At 38.4% G+C, this 16,033-nt stretch overlaps 2 protein-coding genes across 2 annotated transcripts; both read right to left on the reverse strand.

The window, feature by feature from the left end:
• Positions 1–1,548: 1,548 nt before the first annotated feature.
• Positions 1,549–5,092, reverse strand: LOC126410330 (uncharacterized). The gene is made up of 4 exons (XM_050079347.1): positions 5,042–5,092; positions 3,489–3,681; positions 2,682–2,782; positions 1,549–2,492 (listed from the first exon to the last, which is right to left on the reverse strand). The coding sequence occupies exons 1-4, from the start codon at positions 5,090–5,092 to the stop codon at positions 2,397–2,399; spliced, it is 441 nt and encodes a 146-aa protein (XP_049935304.1). The 3' UTR covers positions 1,549–2,396.
• Positions 5,093–7,727: 2,635 nt separating this feature from the next.
• On the reverse strand, positions 7,728–14,967 carry LOC116259649 (proteasome subunit beta type-1). Its single transcript, XM_031637508.2, has 7 exons — positions 14,814–14,967; positions 14,566–14,673; positions 11,177–11,258; positions 8,722–8,851; positions 8,492–8,634; positions 8,317–8,403; positions 7,728–8,106 (listed from the first exon to the last, which is right to left on the reverse strand). The coding sequence occupies exons 1-7, from the start codon at positions 14,870–14,872 to the stop codon at positions 8,032–8,034; spliced, it is 684 nt and encodes a 227-aa protein (XP_031493368.1). The 5' UTR covers positions 14,873–14,967; the 3' UTR covers positions 7,728–8,031.
• Between the last annotated feature and the right edge of the window lie 1,066 nt (positions 14,968–16,033).

Consider the following 16,033-nt stretch of genomic DNA (forward strand, 5'->3'; position numbering starts at 1 on the left):
ACCATACCCAATAGTGGGAGAAATATGTTTCCTTATTATATAAGAAATACATATGGTTTTACATGTTCATATAATTCAAAAATAATAACCCTCTTTAATAAAGCATTGGAGACTTATCTTATGCTCTTGCATAAGCGCAAAGTCTTCTTTGCCTTACATAGAAAAATCGAAGTTCAAAGTGCTTCAAGTTATCTCTTGATTTTAAATTTCATATAAGTATATGAATATATACACATATATATGTACATGAATATTTCTCGAAGATCTTTTCTCTCCCTTTCTCTTTGCACACATGTTATTTATATACATATATACATATGTGTATATCTATCTTTTCAAAATCTTTCTTTCTTTCCAAAATTTCATGTTTGATGGTCTACAACCTCATTATACTTAAAAAAACTTTTTTGTTCTTTACAAAAATATTTATGATAAAATGATAGAAAATATATAAGCAAGTATGGGAAATTTAGATGTATGTGATGGTCTAAATGATCTTAAATAAATATTACGGTATAAATGAATAATTTATTTTCAAGCATATAGAATTAATGTATTTCATGTACTCATAGTCACTTATAGAATTCACAATGATCACAAGTTCTTCCTTAGTGAACTTAAGATGGAATGGAGGTTTAACTAGATAATAATTGAATTAGAGCAATATCTCAAACCTATTTAAGGTTTCAATGAAACACTAATTGATTTCAAAGAAATTTTCTAGAATATCAACACTAGCTAGGTACTTGATCTTGATCTAGAACTCATGCCTCAAAGTGCATAATATCTGAACACCTAGTAACAATAAGGAAGTGTAACCACACCTGAAACTGCATTAAACTCCCGTAAGGCTGGAACGGCAAGACCACCAAATTGTTTTCAACTTTGTTAAATCATAAGAATCTTCAAATAATAATGTTAATCCTTTTCTCAATGCTAGCTAGGATAATGTGAACCGACATAAAAAAATGTTGGAATCATTGCAAGAACATGTTGCATGAGGAGGGCAGCCAGCACGGGACAAATAATTACTCTTCCAACTTTGCAGTTTTTATGAATCTTCTCAATAATTGGGGACTAAGCTATTCCGGCGATGGGGCCAAGTTGCAAAGGTAGACCTAAATACTTAGCATGCAGCTCACTGCAATGCTTAAATATGGACTCGGCTGCCTGAAGGAGATCTTCATCACCATTTATGATCTCGTCATACTCACTAAATAGTGAGGAGAATGTGCGAATTTGTCCACGGAGCATCCTCATTTACTGGTGAGTGGCAAAGCCAAGTAGCAAGATGTGTAATACTTTATCAAAGTACCGTTGAAGCCGTGCACTTGAATGGGTGTAGAACACCATTGCATGAGAAATGAGAGCACAGCCTTGGTAGCATTGAAATCGGCTTCCAATATGTCCATTAATAGAGATACATGCCTATGTTTTAGTCACAAGTTCCCGAATCCAATTTCTCTATCTATTTTGAATACCATGTACTACAATGATTGGAAAATAAATTGCCATCAAACAGAGTTGTACACCTTTGCAAAGTGCACCTTAAGAATGAAAACTAGCATCCATTGCTGAATTCGTCGACCTTTTTATAAAGGCAAATTGAGTAGAAATTATATTGGACATGAGGGGTACAAGACGGGTAGGAAGCACCTTGGTTCAAATAGGGTACAAAGATACCAAATAGCGATAGGCCAGAAAGAAGATATATCCCCAGATTCCAAGGATTTAGAATAAAGGTGATGAGTAAAACATTTAAAGAAGGTCGCAGACATTCATTACCATGAAACTCTAAAAAAAAAAAAGACTGCAACATATCAGCACAAATGGTGTCCCAAAAAAATCCGGAACACATCCTCATGCACCCCCCCTCAAGAGTTGCCATCATCCAGCTCAACAAGTCCTTTAACGTCGTCATAACTTTGTCCTCCATGAATGGGACCTGCAAGGCAAGAGACCACTGTAAGGAGAGAGAAGAATAATTCATAGAGCTGAGTTTACCAATATGGGCTCGGAGTGTAGTTGTTTGAAGTAACTTGTGGCAATATGCAGTCCATGCTCGCCCCTATACCTAACACCATCAACGATAAACTCCTTGACAATATTCTTCTTGTGATGCGTGTAGGCCATGACATGGAAGAATTGGTTGTTGCCGGCATAGCCAAGTCACACAGGATCTCGTGTGCCAAGAAATTTCATCCCCGAGGTGCACCACTCCTGAATCATCGAGGAAAGATTAGTCATGTGTCTTGCCAAATCACAGCAATGCATTGGAGAGAGGTTGATGTCCTCAGCTTGTAGACAGGAAAGATGCAACAATTCTGCTTCCCAAGTGCAGGGCTGGTCGAATTTATTAAGCCTCTTGCACCTAACCCAAGCCATCACTTGAGTTGCTAATGCCTGGATCTCTGAATTATTTTCATGGCAACCCACTTATCCTTAGGTTCAGTGTTCCAGACAGTCACAAATAACTCCTTGAATTCATGTACCTGCAACCACCACAACTCAGAAAAGAAGCAGTGGGTGACGATGAACACTAAAATGCCATGAGATGAGAAACATGTTGTGGTCTGAAATAGACCTGGTAGAAATGGATGCCAAGATAAGAGGAATGACATTCATAACATCCATGGTGACTAAAATGCGGTCAAGTAGCTGCAAGGATGGAATGATCCTACCATTCGATCGACCATGGTAAGTGGACAGAGACGATGGGATGCAATGAACTCTTGGAAAGTGAGCATGAACAAGTTGGGGTGGGCCTCCTGGTGAAAGTAAGCTGCAAATAATAAACACTAAAATCACGCACTATTATATGGAAGCTGGGAAATGTCAGAAAAACCCATTCCAAAAAGGACATCTGGAGTCATAGACAGGACCAACAGACCGTAGTGAAGATGCCTGTTTGCGAAACTTTTACAGACACTGGACTGTGATAGAGTGCATGCCAATGTCGACTCACTGAACGACCAGATCTGGCTTTGATTAAACAAGAATCTCACCGACATATGCCCATCTGCTACTTTGAAACAAAATGTGACAGATGTGATTAACTGTGTTTAATTCCATAGACTCCACTTTTTGTTTCCGCAATAGCCATAATATGGATGCCTTGTTGCTTGATCCATCTTGCAAGGAACATCTGCTTGTGCATAGAATTTAAGCCCCTGATGTTCCAGTAGTCTAATTTTATGGCTCAGTCCAACATAATTTTGGGCTTCTTAACTCTGGAGGATTTGTGAGTTAGGTGCAGAAAGATGTGGGTAGACCAGACCGACTAGGAGGAAGAACAAATGAATGGAGAGGTGCACAAGGTTGCAGATATGGAGGCACATCTATCAGTAAGGAACTACTCTTTTTGCAACACAATATCTGGAGATAGAGAGACGTTCAATGTTTAGAAAACGTCCTATAACTGAAGGCCTGCTTTACAAGGAGGAGGGGAGGCATGATTGCAATGAGTAGCGTCGGAAGTAGCTCGCAACCTGGTAGCTCTAGAGTCAATGTAGTTCCCCATTTGTAGAGTGCAAGCTGGAATGGCAAGAGGCAGTCCTTGCACAAGAGAAATCTACCCAGAAGCCCGGGGCGTGAGAGGCGTGAATTGAAGAGAGCACCTAGCTGGCTTCGAAAATCTTGCAACTTTAGAGAAAAAGGACAGTCGATATTCCCGTTGGTTCTCTTCTTTTAAGACGAACAGTGTGAGGCAAGTCAGTATCGTCCCAAGCATAGATTCCTATACACAGGAAAGAAAGGGGAGGAGAAGAAGGAATGAAATAAAGTTAATTTTGACATCTTTACCTCAAGTTGGACATTGTTCTCGTGAAACCTTTATTGACAGATTGATATCAGGATGATTCCCCTGTGCGTCGGGTGCCGTTCGACCGCTCGATTTCTTTTATGAAACAAGTTTAGAAACTACAAATGACGTTCCTAAAAGGGCGTTTGGTTGACACTCTCGCAAAGCCTGGTTTCGTTAAACATTGGTCTTTTAATGAATTTTCACAACCTGGTTTGCATGTTTGAATGACAAGGCAAAACCCAGGTTCAAAACTTGGTTTTTTAGCTCCAAACTCTAACAATAAAAGGACTTGATAAATACTTTTTATCTTTATTTTTTAGCTCAAAAAATCTAAAAATAAAAGCACTTGATACATTTGGAACTCCGGCAGGTTACATTGTAAGTAGAAGATCAGCGGGCATAAAGGGAACACTAATATGTAAAGGTTAACTGTGGAAAGTTAAAAAGAAAATGGAATTATTTAAAATGTCATTTTTTCTAGAAGACAGAAGATTATATGAAGAACAAACTTTTTTTTAGTATTGTTCCTCTTTTTTTGTGTCTATCCTTGGGCGGAGGGGCTTGCATGTCACTAAGGAAAGCTCTATTTACGCTTTTCCATGGTACCAAAATCACCTTCTCGTGAAGGACTTTGTTTTCCTTTGACAAAACTTTGTTTCTTTTTCGAATTTTTACGTTTTCTTCATATAACTTGCACAAATTTTCTTTTTCGAATTTTTACCTTTGTGAGATGTCAAAATATTTTATTACTTTTTTTTTACATTTTTACGATAGACAGTGTAAAAATACAAAAATAAAAATGTTGTGCAATTTCTCAGACATTTAAGAAAATGTGTGCAGTAACATGAAAAAAGCGTAAAAATTTGAAAAAAAATAGCAAAGGTTTGCCATTTTCAACGTCGAATTTTTCAATTAAGAAAATTGCATGTTGTTGCTCTTTCACCGAAATTTCTGATTGGCCGACTCATCTATAAAAAGGCTTGATCAGACGCTCTAAGCGACTTACCAGAGGGGAAAGAGGGAGAACGAGAGAGAAAAAGAGAGAACAGCCGTGTACATCGTAGGCATGGGCGGCGTATTAAGCAATTCGGCCGGTGATTCAAAAATGATGAAGGCACCGGGAAATTCCGGTGGACACATGATCCCGAGGAACAAGTTTGAGGAAGACCCTGGCTCCTACTTCAGAAACCTCCGTGCCAGCAAGAAGCAGCAACAGGACAGCAGCTCCGGCTGGTGCACCATCATGTGATCTCTACAAGATCTTCGGTTGCCGTTATCGATCGTCCACATCCGCTCTTATATTCATATATATTTCTTAGTGTTTCTCGTTATGTTTTTGCGTGTGAAAGTGTTTGCCCCACTTCTTACTTTGTTCTCTTCTTCCTCCAATGTCCGTCTCTGTTAATTTCCTCCACCTATACATACATGCTTCCCTTGTAATGTCTGTCAAATACAATTGGATCTTGAATACTTAATAGTTACCACTCTCTCTCTCTCTCTCTCTCTCTCTCTCTCTCCTCTCTCTCTCTCTCTCTCTCTCTCTGTGTGTGTGTGTGTGTGTGTGTGTCTATTTTCTGTGGTTCCTGAGAATTATCTTTTGGAAAGTTGGGATCATCATCACTGAGTTCATCACATGCTCCCTTTCAAGTATGAAACAGAGTGAGTTGGGCATCCACATTCTTGAAATCCTACTGCGGAGATCCTACTTGTTAACAATTTTAGTTAAGCGTAAGCAAGAATGAATCATGATTGAGCTCTTTGGGTTAGCTTTCTTGTTTCTACGGATATTTTTGGCAAAGTATATTAAATTTATGATACTTAATTTCCCTATAAATAATGATACAAATGCAAGAAATAATTGTTGACATTTCGCATTAAAATTTTGAGGTTGGGTGAGTTTACCCGGGAATTTAAGGTCAAAATCTATGTACTATGACGGTTCTAGACTGGTTGGCCCCTTCACTCAGCCCAGTCCGCCTATGCACAGCAATAGCTGCAGAACATATAAGTTGGCGTATGCACAGCATAGCAGCATAATTCTACACCATTAGATGCATCTTAGAATTTTAATGGACCAGAACTATCATATAATGGTTTTGCATCATCATCTATCTCGTAATTTTTCAGTTGCCATTCAATCTTTTGGTGAGATAATCAAGTACCGTGTCCCGGAATGCATGACCTGTTAAGCATGGTTAAATCTGAAACTCCTAATTCAATTTTTTTTTTTTTTTTTTTTATTATAGTTGTACCCCAATTAACAGAAGAGTATTTAATGGCTGCAATATCTTTTGTTCTTCCCAGCAAGCGGCAGTACCAAAATTTTCCCGAGTTTCTAGACATGAAAGTCACTTGACAAAGAATAGTTCGGAAAAACCATGACCTTCCGAGAGTTTCCAATCTAAAAATCAAGTGGTGAAGCCCAAATTGTAGCATAGCTGGATGGCAGGAGGTGAATATCAGGGGTATCTCTTGTTTGATTCCTATAGGCAAAACCAACTGGTGAGCCCACCTAAAATATAGCACAGCTGGTAAGCAGGAGGCACGCATCGAGCACGTCTTTTGTTTGATTACTGTAGGTGCTACTCTCCTAATGGCGTTGATAGTTCAGCTGAGGGTGTTATTTCAACAGTTTTGGGACAGGATTGTTGGTTGTTAACATGTCATGCACTAATATCTTCAATCCTTGCATACTGAATTCGAATGCAGTTAATAATGAAATCCAAATTTCTTTAGCAGACCCAATTAAATAGATTGGAATTCAGATTGATACTCAGGCATATGCAGTCTTAATATCCTTCCAAACTTGGTTTCAGTGAACCGCTTCAAGGTAGAAACCTCATTCATCACCGGCTTCAGCTAATTAATTTCTTAGTAACTTGTTCAGCACAGGCTCGAGCTATTTACTTCCTCATCTAGAACATGAATGTAGTGGTTTCCCGAAATCTGCTTTGGTAAATGGAGCCATTTATTTGTCTCGAGAGAAAGAAGCAGTTATTTGTTTCCATCGGCCCTGGGGTTTAGGACTTTTCGATCAACCACTTGATTGGAAGAAACTTTATTTATCAGGCACAAAACTATTTACTTTCAGTAGGGAAATGCATGCATCTGGTTGCTTCTCAAACTTTCGTTTGGGAGCTGTACATGTACCCCAAAGAAAGTAGCAAATAATTTCCGGCCAATGGGCAACCAAGCTCGCTCGTTACATCTACGATCTCTAGCATGAAACTCCCACCTGGTGGCCTTTTATCTTAAAATGCCAGGAACGTTCGCGCAGCCAAGCATGACAGGGGCCTTGTACCATATTAAAGGTAAACAACAAAACTCTGAACTCGCGCACCAGTCCAATCCCCCCTTCATTGTAATAGCAAACGGCTTCAGGTTATGCATACTAACAATAAAAAACAAAAAAATGAAGTTCTTCACTCCCAAGTTCAAGCCATTTACAAATAGCAACACGACTGTTTCGTTTGTTATCTAGATCCCTCCAGATCCTAATGCAGTGCCTGAACTCAAGAGGGAATGTCTTCGACCTCTTCAAGGTGTCTCCATCTCCATCTATAAATGTAGAGCCAACTGGGGGTCGACTTCAATTTAGATAGGTAGAGTCAACTGAGTTAGTACTCCCGCATCAACGAGCCATCTACAAAACGTAGGGTCTACAAAACGTAGGGACAACCCTCTTCCAACTGTGCCAAAATCAACAGTGTCCAGTGGGAGAGAGGCCCTCCAAGATAAATCGCAGCCCTCCTGGGGTTCTTCTCTCCGCTTGGTCAAAAGGAAGATATATACCTCCAAAATGTGTACCTAATCCACTTGTCCTTAAAAAGAAGGGATAAGACATTTCACTTTCGAAATGTAGACACCTTATGCAGGGACAAATTATCTCGCAGCCAAACATCCCTCGACAGAATTCGGCTCTCAGTTGCGTTTAAGAATAAAATACCTATTAATAATATGATAAGTCACCTTACGTGGGTATGTAGATCCCCTAAGAAATGCTGGTGGACAACCCCATCCAAAGTGGATGTGCTGGCCCTGGTGAAACCAGGAAACCTCACTTGGAAATAAAAACAAGAGTTCTCCCGGGCATGATTCTTGAAAAGAGGTCTCAGTCTTCAATGAAAGTGACAATAGCATAATCACCAATACGCCGCAGAAAAGTGAAAATGCTAAACCGAACAAGAGAATACATGGGGATAAACGCTCAAATGAACAATCTCTAGCAGCTAATCTTTTCTAAGTTCAATATATTCCCTGTGAATGCCTCCTGCATTTATGACAACAATCTCCACACGGTCACCCTGCACATCACAGTCTAATTAGCTAGGAGCAAACAAGGCGCTTGGAAAACAGAAGCTTAGAACTTTACTAATAATGTTGGTGTACTTCGATGCACGAAAGGTAATCTCTTGCAACATATGGCCATAATTGCAAATCTATTTGCGTGTGCATGAACATCAGAGAGAGAGAGAGAGAGAGAGAGAGAGAGAGAGAGAGAGAGAGAGACGCACAGTGTAGATATCCCTTTCAGCTGCAGAAGCAAAAACATCTTTCACTAGATCAACTGCCTCAGACTCTGTTAGAGGGGTCACAGCATCCTGTGCCAACACAATATCTAAGGTCTCTATTCCCATAAAAAAGCAGCACTAGGGAAAAAGCTGTAAAGGAAGGCTTGAATTTTCTCACCCTTGGAGGCAACAACAGAGGACTAGGAGACCTCAACTGGTTATCCAGAACGGGAATTACAAGAGTTGAGCCAGAACCTTGGGCACTATATCCAACTCGTTCATAAGAACCAACAGCATCATACGTGAAGACACAGCCTTTTCCTGCAGGTATGAATAGACATTTACATGGAAAGGAAATGCTGACAAAGCGGTCATATGTCTTAAACTTCCACCATAAAAAAGCATTACCTTCATTATCAAGGCCACCCAAGACATTAAATGCATAGTAAGGGAAGAAACGCTTGTAATAAAGTGTGTTAGATAAAAGCTGAGCCATTGCGGGACAACTCATTTGCTTGTTATGTTGATGTTGATATATCTGCAGTAGAGTGGAAAGGGTAAGAGAAAACCAAAACTTTGATATAGGAAAACTCATGCATCTCAAACTTCCAGAAATGTCAAAACAAACATAGAAAGGGTAACCAAAAAAATGCTAGCAACAGCAAACATGCATCTCCATAACAAAAAGGAGAGGATTCTTCTTCTCAAACATCTTTGATATCCTGTAAAATATGCACATAGCACATACTGTAATGTAATTAGTCACAATGTAATTAGTCACGCATGACATGAGTACCATAAGGCGGGAAGGACAAGGGAAACTACTATATATAAATTGGGCAAACATGGAACATACTATAAAACTTGGATGCTACATCAGTGTGCATGTATATTTCATGAAGACATGGAAATGAAACAGAAAATAATCTTAGCAGTAGAAAAGTATCAAATATAAAAGTGTTTGCATCACAAGGAAATCATGATATTCTGGAAGCTGGTGATCTCTAAAGTGAGTTGACATACACATACACACACACAAAAAAAAAAAGGCAAACAAACAAAAAGTGATAACCACAGCCTTAAAGTCATTCAAGATTTTTGAGGATAACCATTAACAAAACTTTTTTATTATTTTTCCAGAAATCCAAGCTTGATTTCAGAGATGGACCTTCCTCCTCTTTCACTATTTTTCTCCAGGAACTTTCTGAAATTTTTTTCCTACTATTGTCCTGAAAATGAAAGCACATACTACAGCCAAATACTTAAAGTTGACAAAAAAGAGAAATCTACAGACATTTAACCAAACAGCATTTGTCTAACGAACCACATATTCCTCAGTGTAAAAATTAATTGTCTGTAAAGAACTGAAATTTCTTTCCAGTGTACCCAAGTTAGATGGAGTCATGGAACATACCCAGATGCAATGAAAGCAAATCAACCAGAAAATAAAGGGCAAAGTATATGAGCAAAATAATGAACCTGAAGATCAGTTCTCGCTTCCTTAATTTCAAACAGGCATGCTGTAGAAAGTATGGCAGGTGATTTCAAAGATAGGCACTGATTTAACAATAACTTGAGCATATACTGTGAGTCTGTGAGACTTGCTAACCCTATCAGATTTTCCAATAACTACCAGACCTTAAGAGGATCAGCAGTAATGGCTTCTTGAGGAATTGAGTTCAAGTCGTTTGATGTTTGATACAACATGCAGTGAGGACCAACATATGCTGCTGGCAGGCTTCTCTATGTACTGATGATAGTTCACCAACTAAGAATCATGTGGTCTTGGTGATCTTTCACATGGTTAAGCTCCGAAACTGGGTAGCCTGACCTACACTCTTAGTTGAGAAGATTGTCCTAGTAGAACAATGACAAATCACAACAATTACAGCTTAAAGTTCCATCTCGGGGCCTTTGTAGCATATGAATTTTTTTTTCAAAATAAAATGAAATAACTGTCACATGGACACTTCCACAAGCATGAAGAATTGTCCAATACTTCTAGACATATAAACAACTTCAAACATCTTAACGACTGTGCCTTCTTTTTCTTTTCTTTTTTTTTACACAAAAGGATGCTCTTCCTTTTCTACCAAATTAGAAAAAAATAGAAGGCATGGGTTGGTGTGGGACCTCTCCTTAACTCCTTTTTGGTTACATAAATGGAAGAAAGAATATACAAATTTTTCTTTTCTTTTATTCTCGTCATATTTGCCAATGTGTGTGTGTGTGTGTGTGTGTTTATACACATATGTGTGGGTGTGTGACTATAGCTCTGTCTATGTGCCTGCAATTGCAGTATTTGCCATGTCACATAGCATCAGATATCAACACTCGTATCAGTGTCCACATTGGAAATAAGCGAACAAACTAACTGGGATAAAGTTGCAAAATCAAGGGCTCAAGATCAGGACAGGTTGAGTTGGTTCAGATTGGCTCTAAGCGTATTGTTTAGTCTTTGCCATGTCCGGCACTCATGTAAAGTGTCGGATAAAGACATTCATGACAATGCCCATGAAACATAGAATTAATAAGTCAACAGCAGGATAAGGTGACAAATCATGGGATAAGGACAGACAGGGACAGGTGAGGTTGGCTCTAGATATCACGTAAGGTCAGATTTTTTATGTCACAGAGATTCTTTATTTTCACCCATCCTCCATATCCCCTTATGTGAAAATCACATCAGAAACTTGACAAAATGGTGGTATCTTTGTATCTTCAGCCACATTCCTGTAACATAGGCTTGGATGCAACAGACCTAGTCACAGTCCTAAATCTTCAACTGATGCATATCTAGCAATGAATGTCAAAATAATTAGTTTCCATCCACGGAAGAAACAATGCATTTCTAATTACTGACCAAGTGTCTAGCAGCCAAGTTCTTCTGAAGAGCTTTAACATCAGCCTGGAATCCAGAGGAGGCCATCACACTTTTTTCTGCTCTGCAGTAGCAAAAGAGCACTAGTTATTCTATAAAAGAATCACCTCCCATTGTAAAGATCTTCTTCCGTAAATTAACTTATTCTATAGAAATCAATATCAGTTGCACCTCTTAGGAAATAACAAAAGAAACCATCATGGAGTCATTTTGAACATAAAATGAAAACCATGCTATTCTACATCAACTACCAAGTTTTAGGAGGCTGTTTTAATCCACTACAGAAGCATGGATGTGTACAAACTAACCTGTAGATTACAAATGCATATGAAAGATTTATAAAGTTTTTGCCTATATGTCTTAGCCCAGGAAAGATGATTGTAGGGATTCTGCTCACTCATACTTGGAATATAAAGGACACATAACAATTATTGCTTCAATTTAAGCAGAAGGCATGCACTCACACTAAATTAGAACTAATGAGTTGACTTTGGTGCCTTTCTGAAGAAAGGGAAAGATACATAATTGATGATACTAAAAAATAAATGCCTATTGATTTGAAAAAATGCCGATGTTAACCTTTGCAAAATGCTCATCAGGAGACAAATAGTAAATTATAACACAGCAAGTACCGCTTATCAGTTTTACTAATCCAATGAAGAACACATCCTTATTGTACAACAGTAATCTGCAACCAATTGATGGGGCAAACTGAAACACCTCGATCAAGATCTGTACTTGTGAAATATAAAATCCTTTATCAACAATTCAAAGCAGACTATCTGATTCAAAAAATCACCAGATTTTAAACAATAATTCTTAGCTGCTAAAATCCCTGCTGGTCTTTCTTGAGAAATTTAGAAGTACAGGGAAAAGGATTATTCCATTCATAAGTTTACTCTTCCATAACAATATGCAATCATCTGCACTTCTGAACCAACAGAATAGGCTGAATGAGAAAAGCCAGCAAGATGCAAATAACTTAAACAAAGAAATCCCGTAGGTACTCATACTTATTTCTTTCTCTTCTAATTCCATCACCTAAATGAAATTCACATGGACAGCAATACAGCCAAGAGAATGAAGCACTAGCAACATCACAACTAAGGCATCACATCCGTGCAGTCCATGTTGCCTGAACACTCTTATCTGGTTGATGCACCATTGTCAGCAGGGCTGGACAAAGTATATGTTGAAAAAATAATTTAAACTTTCTATACCTTGTGCAGCCCATCATACAGATGGGCCCTTTCCCTCTGTACGTGCAGGGTTGGTGTGTGTCAACACATACAAGGACATATATAATTCCCATGCATGCATTGTATACGAAGCGACAGAAGACATCCAAGATATCCTGTATACCACATTCTTATTCTAAACCACACTGCAATGAAAAATTTTGTGCCCCAGCTGATGACAGACAGAAAGAATTCTGACCAATAGGTATCCACCAATCGCATCAAAGAATGAAAATCGTTTTGTTGATTAGTATTCTAAAGTAAGTGGTTGTTTAAAAAAACTAAGAATATGCTTTTCTGCAGCTTTCTACATTGTATACAAAACTTTTATCATATTTCGTTCTACAAGACTCTATGTACTCAGCATAAAACGTTGTTGCAGAAAAACGCATTAGCAAGCTGCTAACCATTCGACATACACAGACATAAGCATGTATTATGGCAATGTTGTGCTCAACAATATATATATATATATATGTATATATGAAAAGCTAATTATTGAAAATTGATTTTGAAATCACCATGACAAAGAAATTCAAATGATAAATCAGGCAGAAAAAATAAACAAATATCATTTTAAAATAAATAAATTTGAAAAACTGCAAACCATTCGGCACAAGCTTTTCTGTGGACATGAAGTTGTAGAGTTGCTCTTTCTGTCATGCGAAGTGAAGTCCAAGTATGTAAAACACGACATGGAGAACAAGACCGGAGAAGAAGCAAAGAAAACCAATACCTTCAGTTTTGTTTGGATGGCACCTTGAAAAAATGTTATTTGAGAAAACTTGGTTTCGTAAAAACCAATTCTTTTAATGAGTTTTGAAAAACTGGCTTGTTTGGATGAGATGATAAAAACCAGGTTTTCACTTTCTAAAACCTAGTTTTTGTTTGTATGACAAAAACTGAGTTTTAGATGGTGCTTTTAAAAACTATATAAGACCATTAAATATTATCTATAAGATAGTCTACATTATTATCATTTAAGGATAAAAGAAATGAAAATGAGCTGAAAGGTTCCACACTGATGCTAGAGGCACTATACACAGCTCAGAGTTTAGATACGCACTTGGCTCATTAACCAGACAAATATCTGCAAGTCGCATGAGACATGAATTGCTCACTGAAGCAGCAGACATGCCAAATAGCATTTGCATTGAGCAATGAACAACGATGATAAACCAGAAAAAAATTCCACTCTGTAAAATGGTTGGGTCTCTTACAGCTGGTTAGATTTTGGGCAGCCAGGGGCCAGTCCAACTTATAGTTCTTAGTTCATGAATAATTTATTTGCCAAAAGAAAACTTGATCTTCTATTGAAGTTGAAGCTGTGAGGCATATATAAAACCATCTCAAATATTCAGACAACAATAAAACACATATGAGAATTAATTTAGTAAGAAAGGAATTAAAAATCACGATGTTAAAATGCATTAAACTTTATGGCATAGGCAACCATTAAACTTTATGGCATAGATAACCATGATACATTAATGAGAAAACATAACGATAACAAGATTTACAAAAGGTTGTTTAAATTGTACTAATAACGAAAATGAGATTAACAGTTCCATGTGAGCCACAACGTCGTTTTGGGTGAAAAAGACCCACACAATGACACTTGGGAAGCAAAATGCTGTTTTTCTTCTCAAACTTCGTTGTGAGGGTGTATCCAAACGCACCCGAACTGGTTTAAAATCAGAAGGAAGGGAGAAAAGTTACTCTAAAAAGAAACAAGAAAAACAACAGGAACCAACTTGCCATTGAACGGGAGCACCTGCCCCGTAAGTAACCAAAATAATTTCACCGAGAACTGCCTTTTCGGTACTGATCATACGCCAAAGATCAAAAACTTTACGAACAGAAATCAGATTTAGCTAATACACGCTTAGTCAAGCCAGAAAGACAAACACTCACAGCTCCAATTTCAACATGGAATAACGCAGAGGATGTCATTCAAACATCTAAACAAATCGGTCAAATGACAGAGTCCGAAAGCAACTAAACCAGAGAAGGCGAATAACCAACAAATTCAAGAAACGAATAACTCAAAAAACAGAAATTAGTTAAAATATGGGGACCTAATGGAAAGTAGAAGCAACAGGAAGCTAGGTTAGTGGTTTGTGGAGAACGCACAATTGGGAGATCTTGGAGTAGTCACGGGTGAGGATGCTATAGCCCGTAGACATCCTCGTGTCCGCAGCGACCACGCAGTAATTCGATCCCGCGATCGCGACACACGTCCTGACATGCCAAAGAACAAATCAAATAGGGCACGATTGAAATCGATCAGAATCACCTCACCATGAAATGGAGCCCCGCAAACTCGCGCGGAAGAACAGACAAAAGGAAATAATAGGGCGAAACGGAGAATCAGTAATCACCCTCCATTGTTATCGTAAGGACTCCAGTTCGCGTGCTGCACCACTTCGACCGGCGCCATTGCTTCGCAGACAACTACAAACACAGAGAGGGAGATGTCCGTCTTCGCCCTTGTGTTGCCTTTCGAGTGTCTGCTTTTCCCCTTCTTTCTTTGGAGCCAAGAAACCAGAGCAAAATGCGAATGGTTACAGGTTCGGGTTGGATATATGGACGACCCGAACCGTTCAACACCTTGTGTAATTTAGTGGAACTGCCCGCATTTTAAAACATGTTTGTTGGCCTTAAAAACAATAAATTTTCAAGTATTAAAAAACGGCCCATTATTGGTTACTGATTTTGCAAGATCTTAACACTTACAATATAATTTAAAACTTATTTTTTGAAAAGGAAGTATATAAGTCGTATATATTATGGGTTGGGATAAAACTGCTGAGTCCTTAATCCTGTAGCCTAACGTTTGTCAAAATCGGTAAAACTTGACCCTTGTAAGTTATGGTTAAATTTCTTATGGGTATAGTGCTTTCTATGAAAAAATTAAGCATCATCCGTTTGAGAAGAAACGTGATAAACTTCTCTTTGGAAAAATCCCCCAAGTTAAAAATAGGATTTGTGTTATAGATTATCGCTTCAAAATCTATCATGAAAAAAACCCTCTAAGATAAATATGATTTACCCTGTGAGGCACCCCACAGGATAAACACTGGGTCACATCCTGAGGCAAACCATCTCGAGGAGCCTCTAGAAGATTATTGTAATTGCCGGCTTTCTTTATGTAATATAAAACAACGTTGCATGAAGACAAATAAATAAATACGAAGGAATCTCACACGCATCAAAAAATAAAAGTAGCAAGACACGCGGCTTCTCATTGAGAAAAACGAAGGCGGTTACTTTAGCAGTCACTGTAGCACTGCGGCGGACACTGTAGCGTACTGTAACACTTTTTGGCTTTTTAGACACGATCGACTACCACATCATCAAGCACATGATAGTTGTCCACCTTCGACTTCCTTTGATTGTAACTGCTTTTGTTTGCTAGTGTTTAGCTTGTTCGGGAAGAAATCCTATTCCTTTTTCAATTTGTAATTTGTTTTGAAGTTTGGTGCCTATATAAGCACCACCCTGATGTCTGTACTAATCATCCTCTTGACCATCCTCTCACCCATCCACCACCGAGTACTTGCTTCTAAATGCTTGAGTCCATCTCCCTTCATCACTCCCC

This window comes from Nymphaea colorata, chromosome 8, assembly GCF_008831285.2.
Source record: "Nymphaea colorata isolate Beijing-Zhang1983 chromosome 8, ASM883128v2, whole genome shotgun sequence".
NCBI classification, from domain to species: domain Eukaryota; kingdom Viridiplantae; phylum Streptophyta; class Magnoliopsida; order Nymphaeales; family Nymphaeaceae; genus Nymphaea; species Nymphaea colorata.

Excerpts from the sequence above, each read along its gene's own strand:
- LOC126410330 (XM_050079347.1), bottom strand. The coding sequence starts at position 5,092 with ATGTGGACGATCGATAACGGCAACCGAAGATCTTGTAGAGATCACATG. Across the intron at positions 3,682-5,041 it reads CTTGTAGAGATCACATGATG|AGAACCAACGGGAATATCGA; the intron begins GTGCACCAGCCG and ends TCTTAAAAGAAG. Across the intron at positions 2,493-2,681 it reads TTACCATGGTCGATCGAATG|GTACATGAATTCAAGGAGTT; the intron begins GTAGGATCATTC and ends TGGTGGTTGCAG.
- LOC116259649 (XM_031637508.2), bottom strand. The coding sequence starts at position 14,872 with ATGGCGCCGGTCGAAGTGGTGCAGCACGCGAACTGGAGTCCTTACGAT. Across the intron at positions 8,635-8,721 it reads GGGTGGCCTTGATAATGAAG|GAAAAGGCTGTGTCTTCACG; the intron begins GTAATGCTTTTT and ends TCATACCTGCAG. Across the intron at positions 8,107-8,316 it reads CTGAAAGGGATATCTACACT|GGTGACCGTGTGGAGATTGT; the intron begins GTGCGTCTCTCT and ends TGTGATGTGCAG.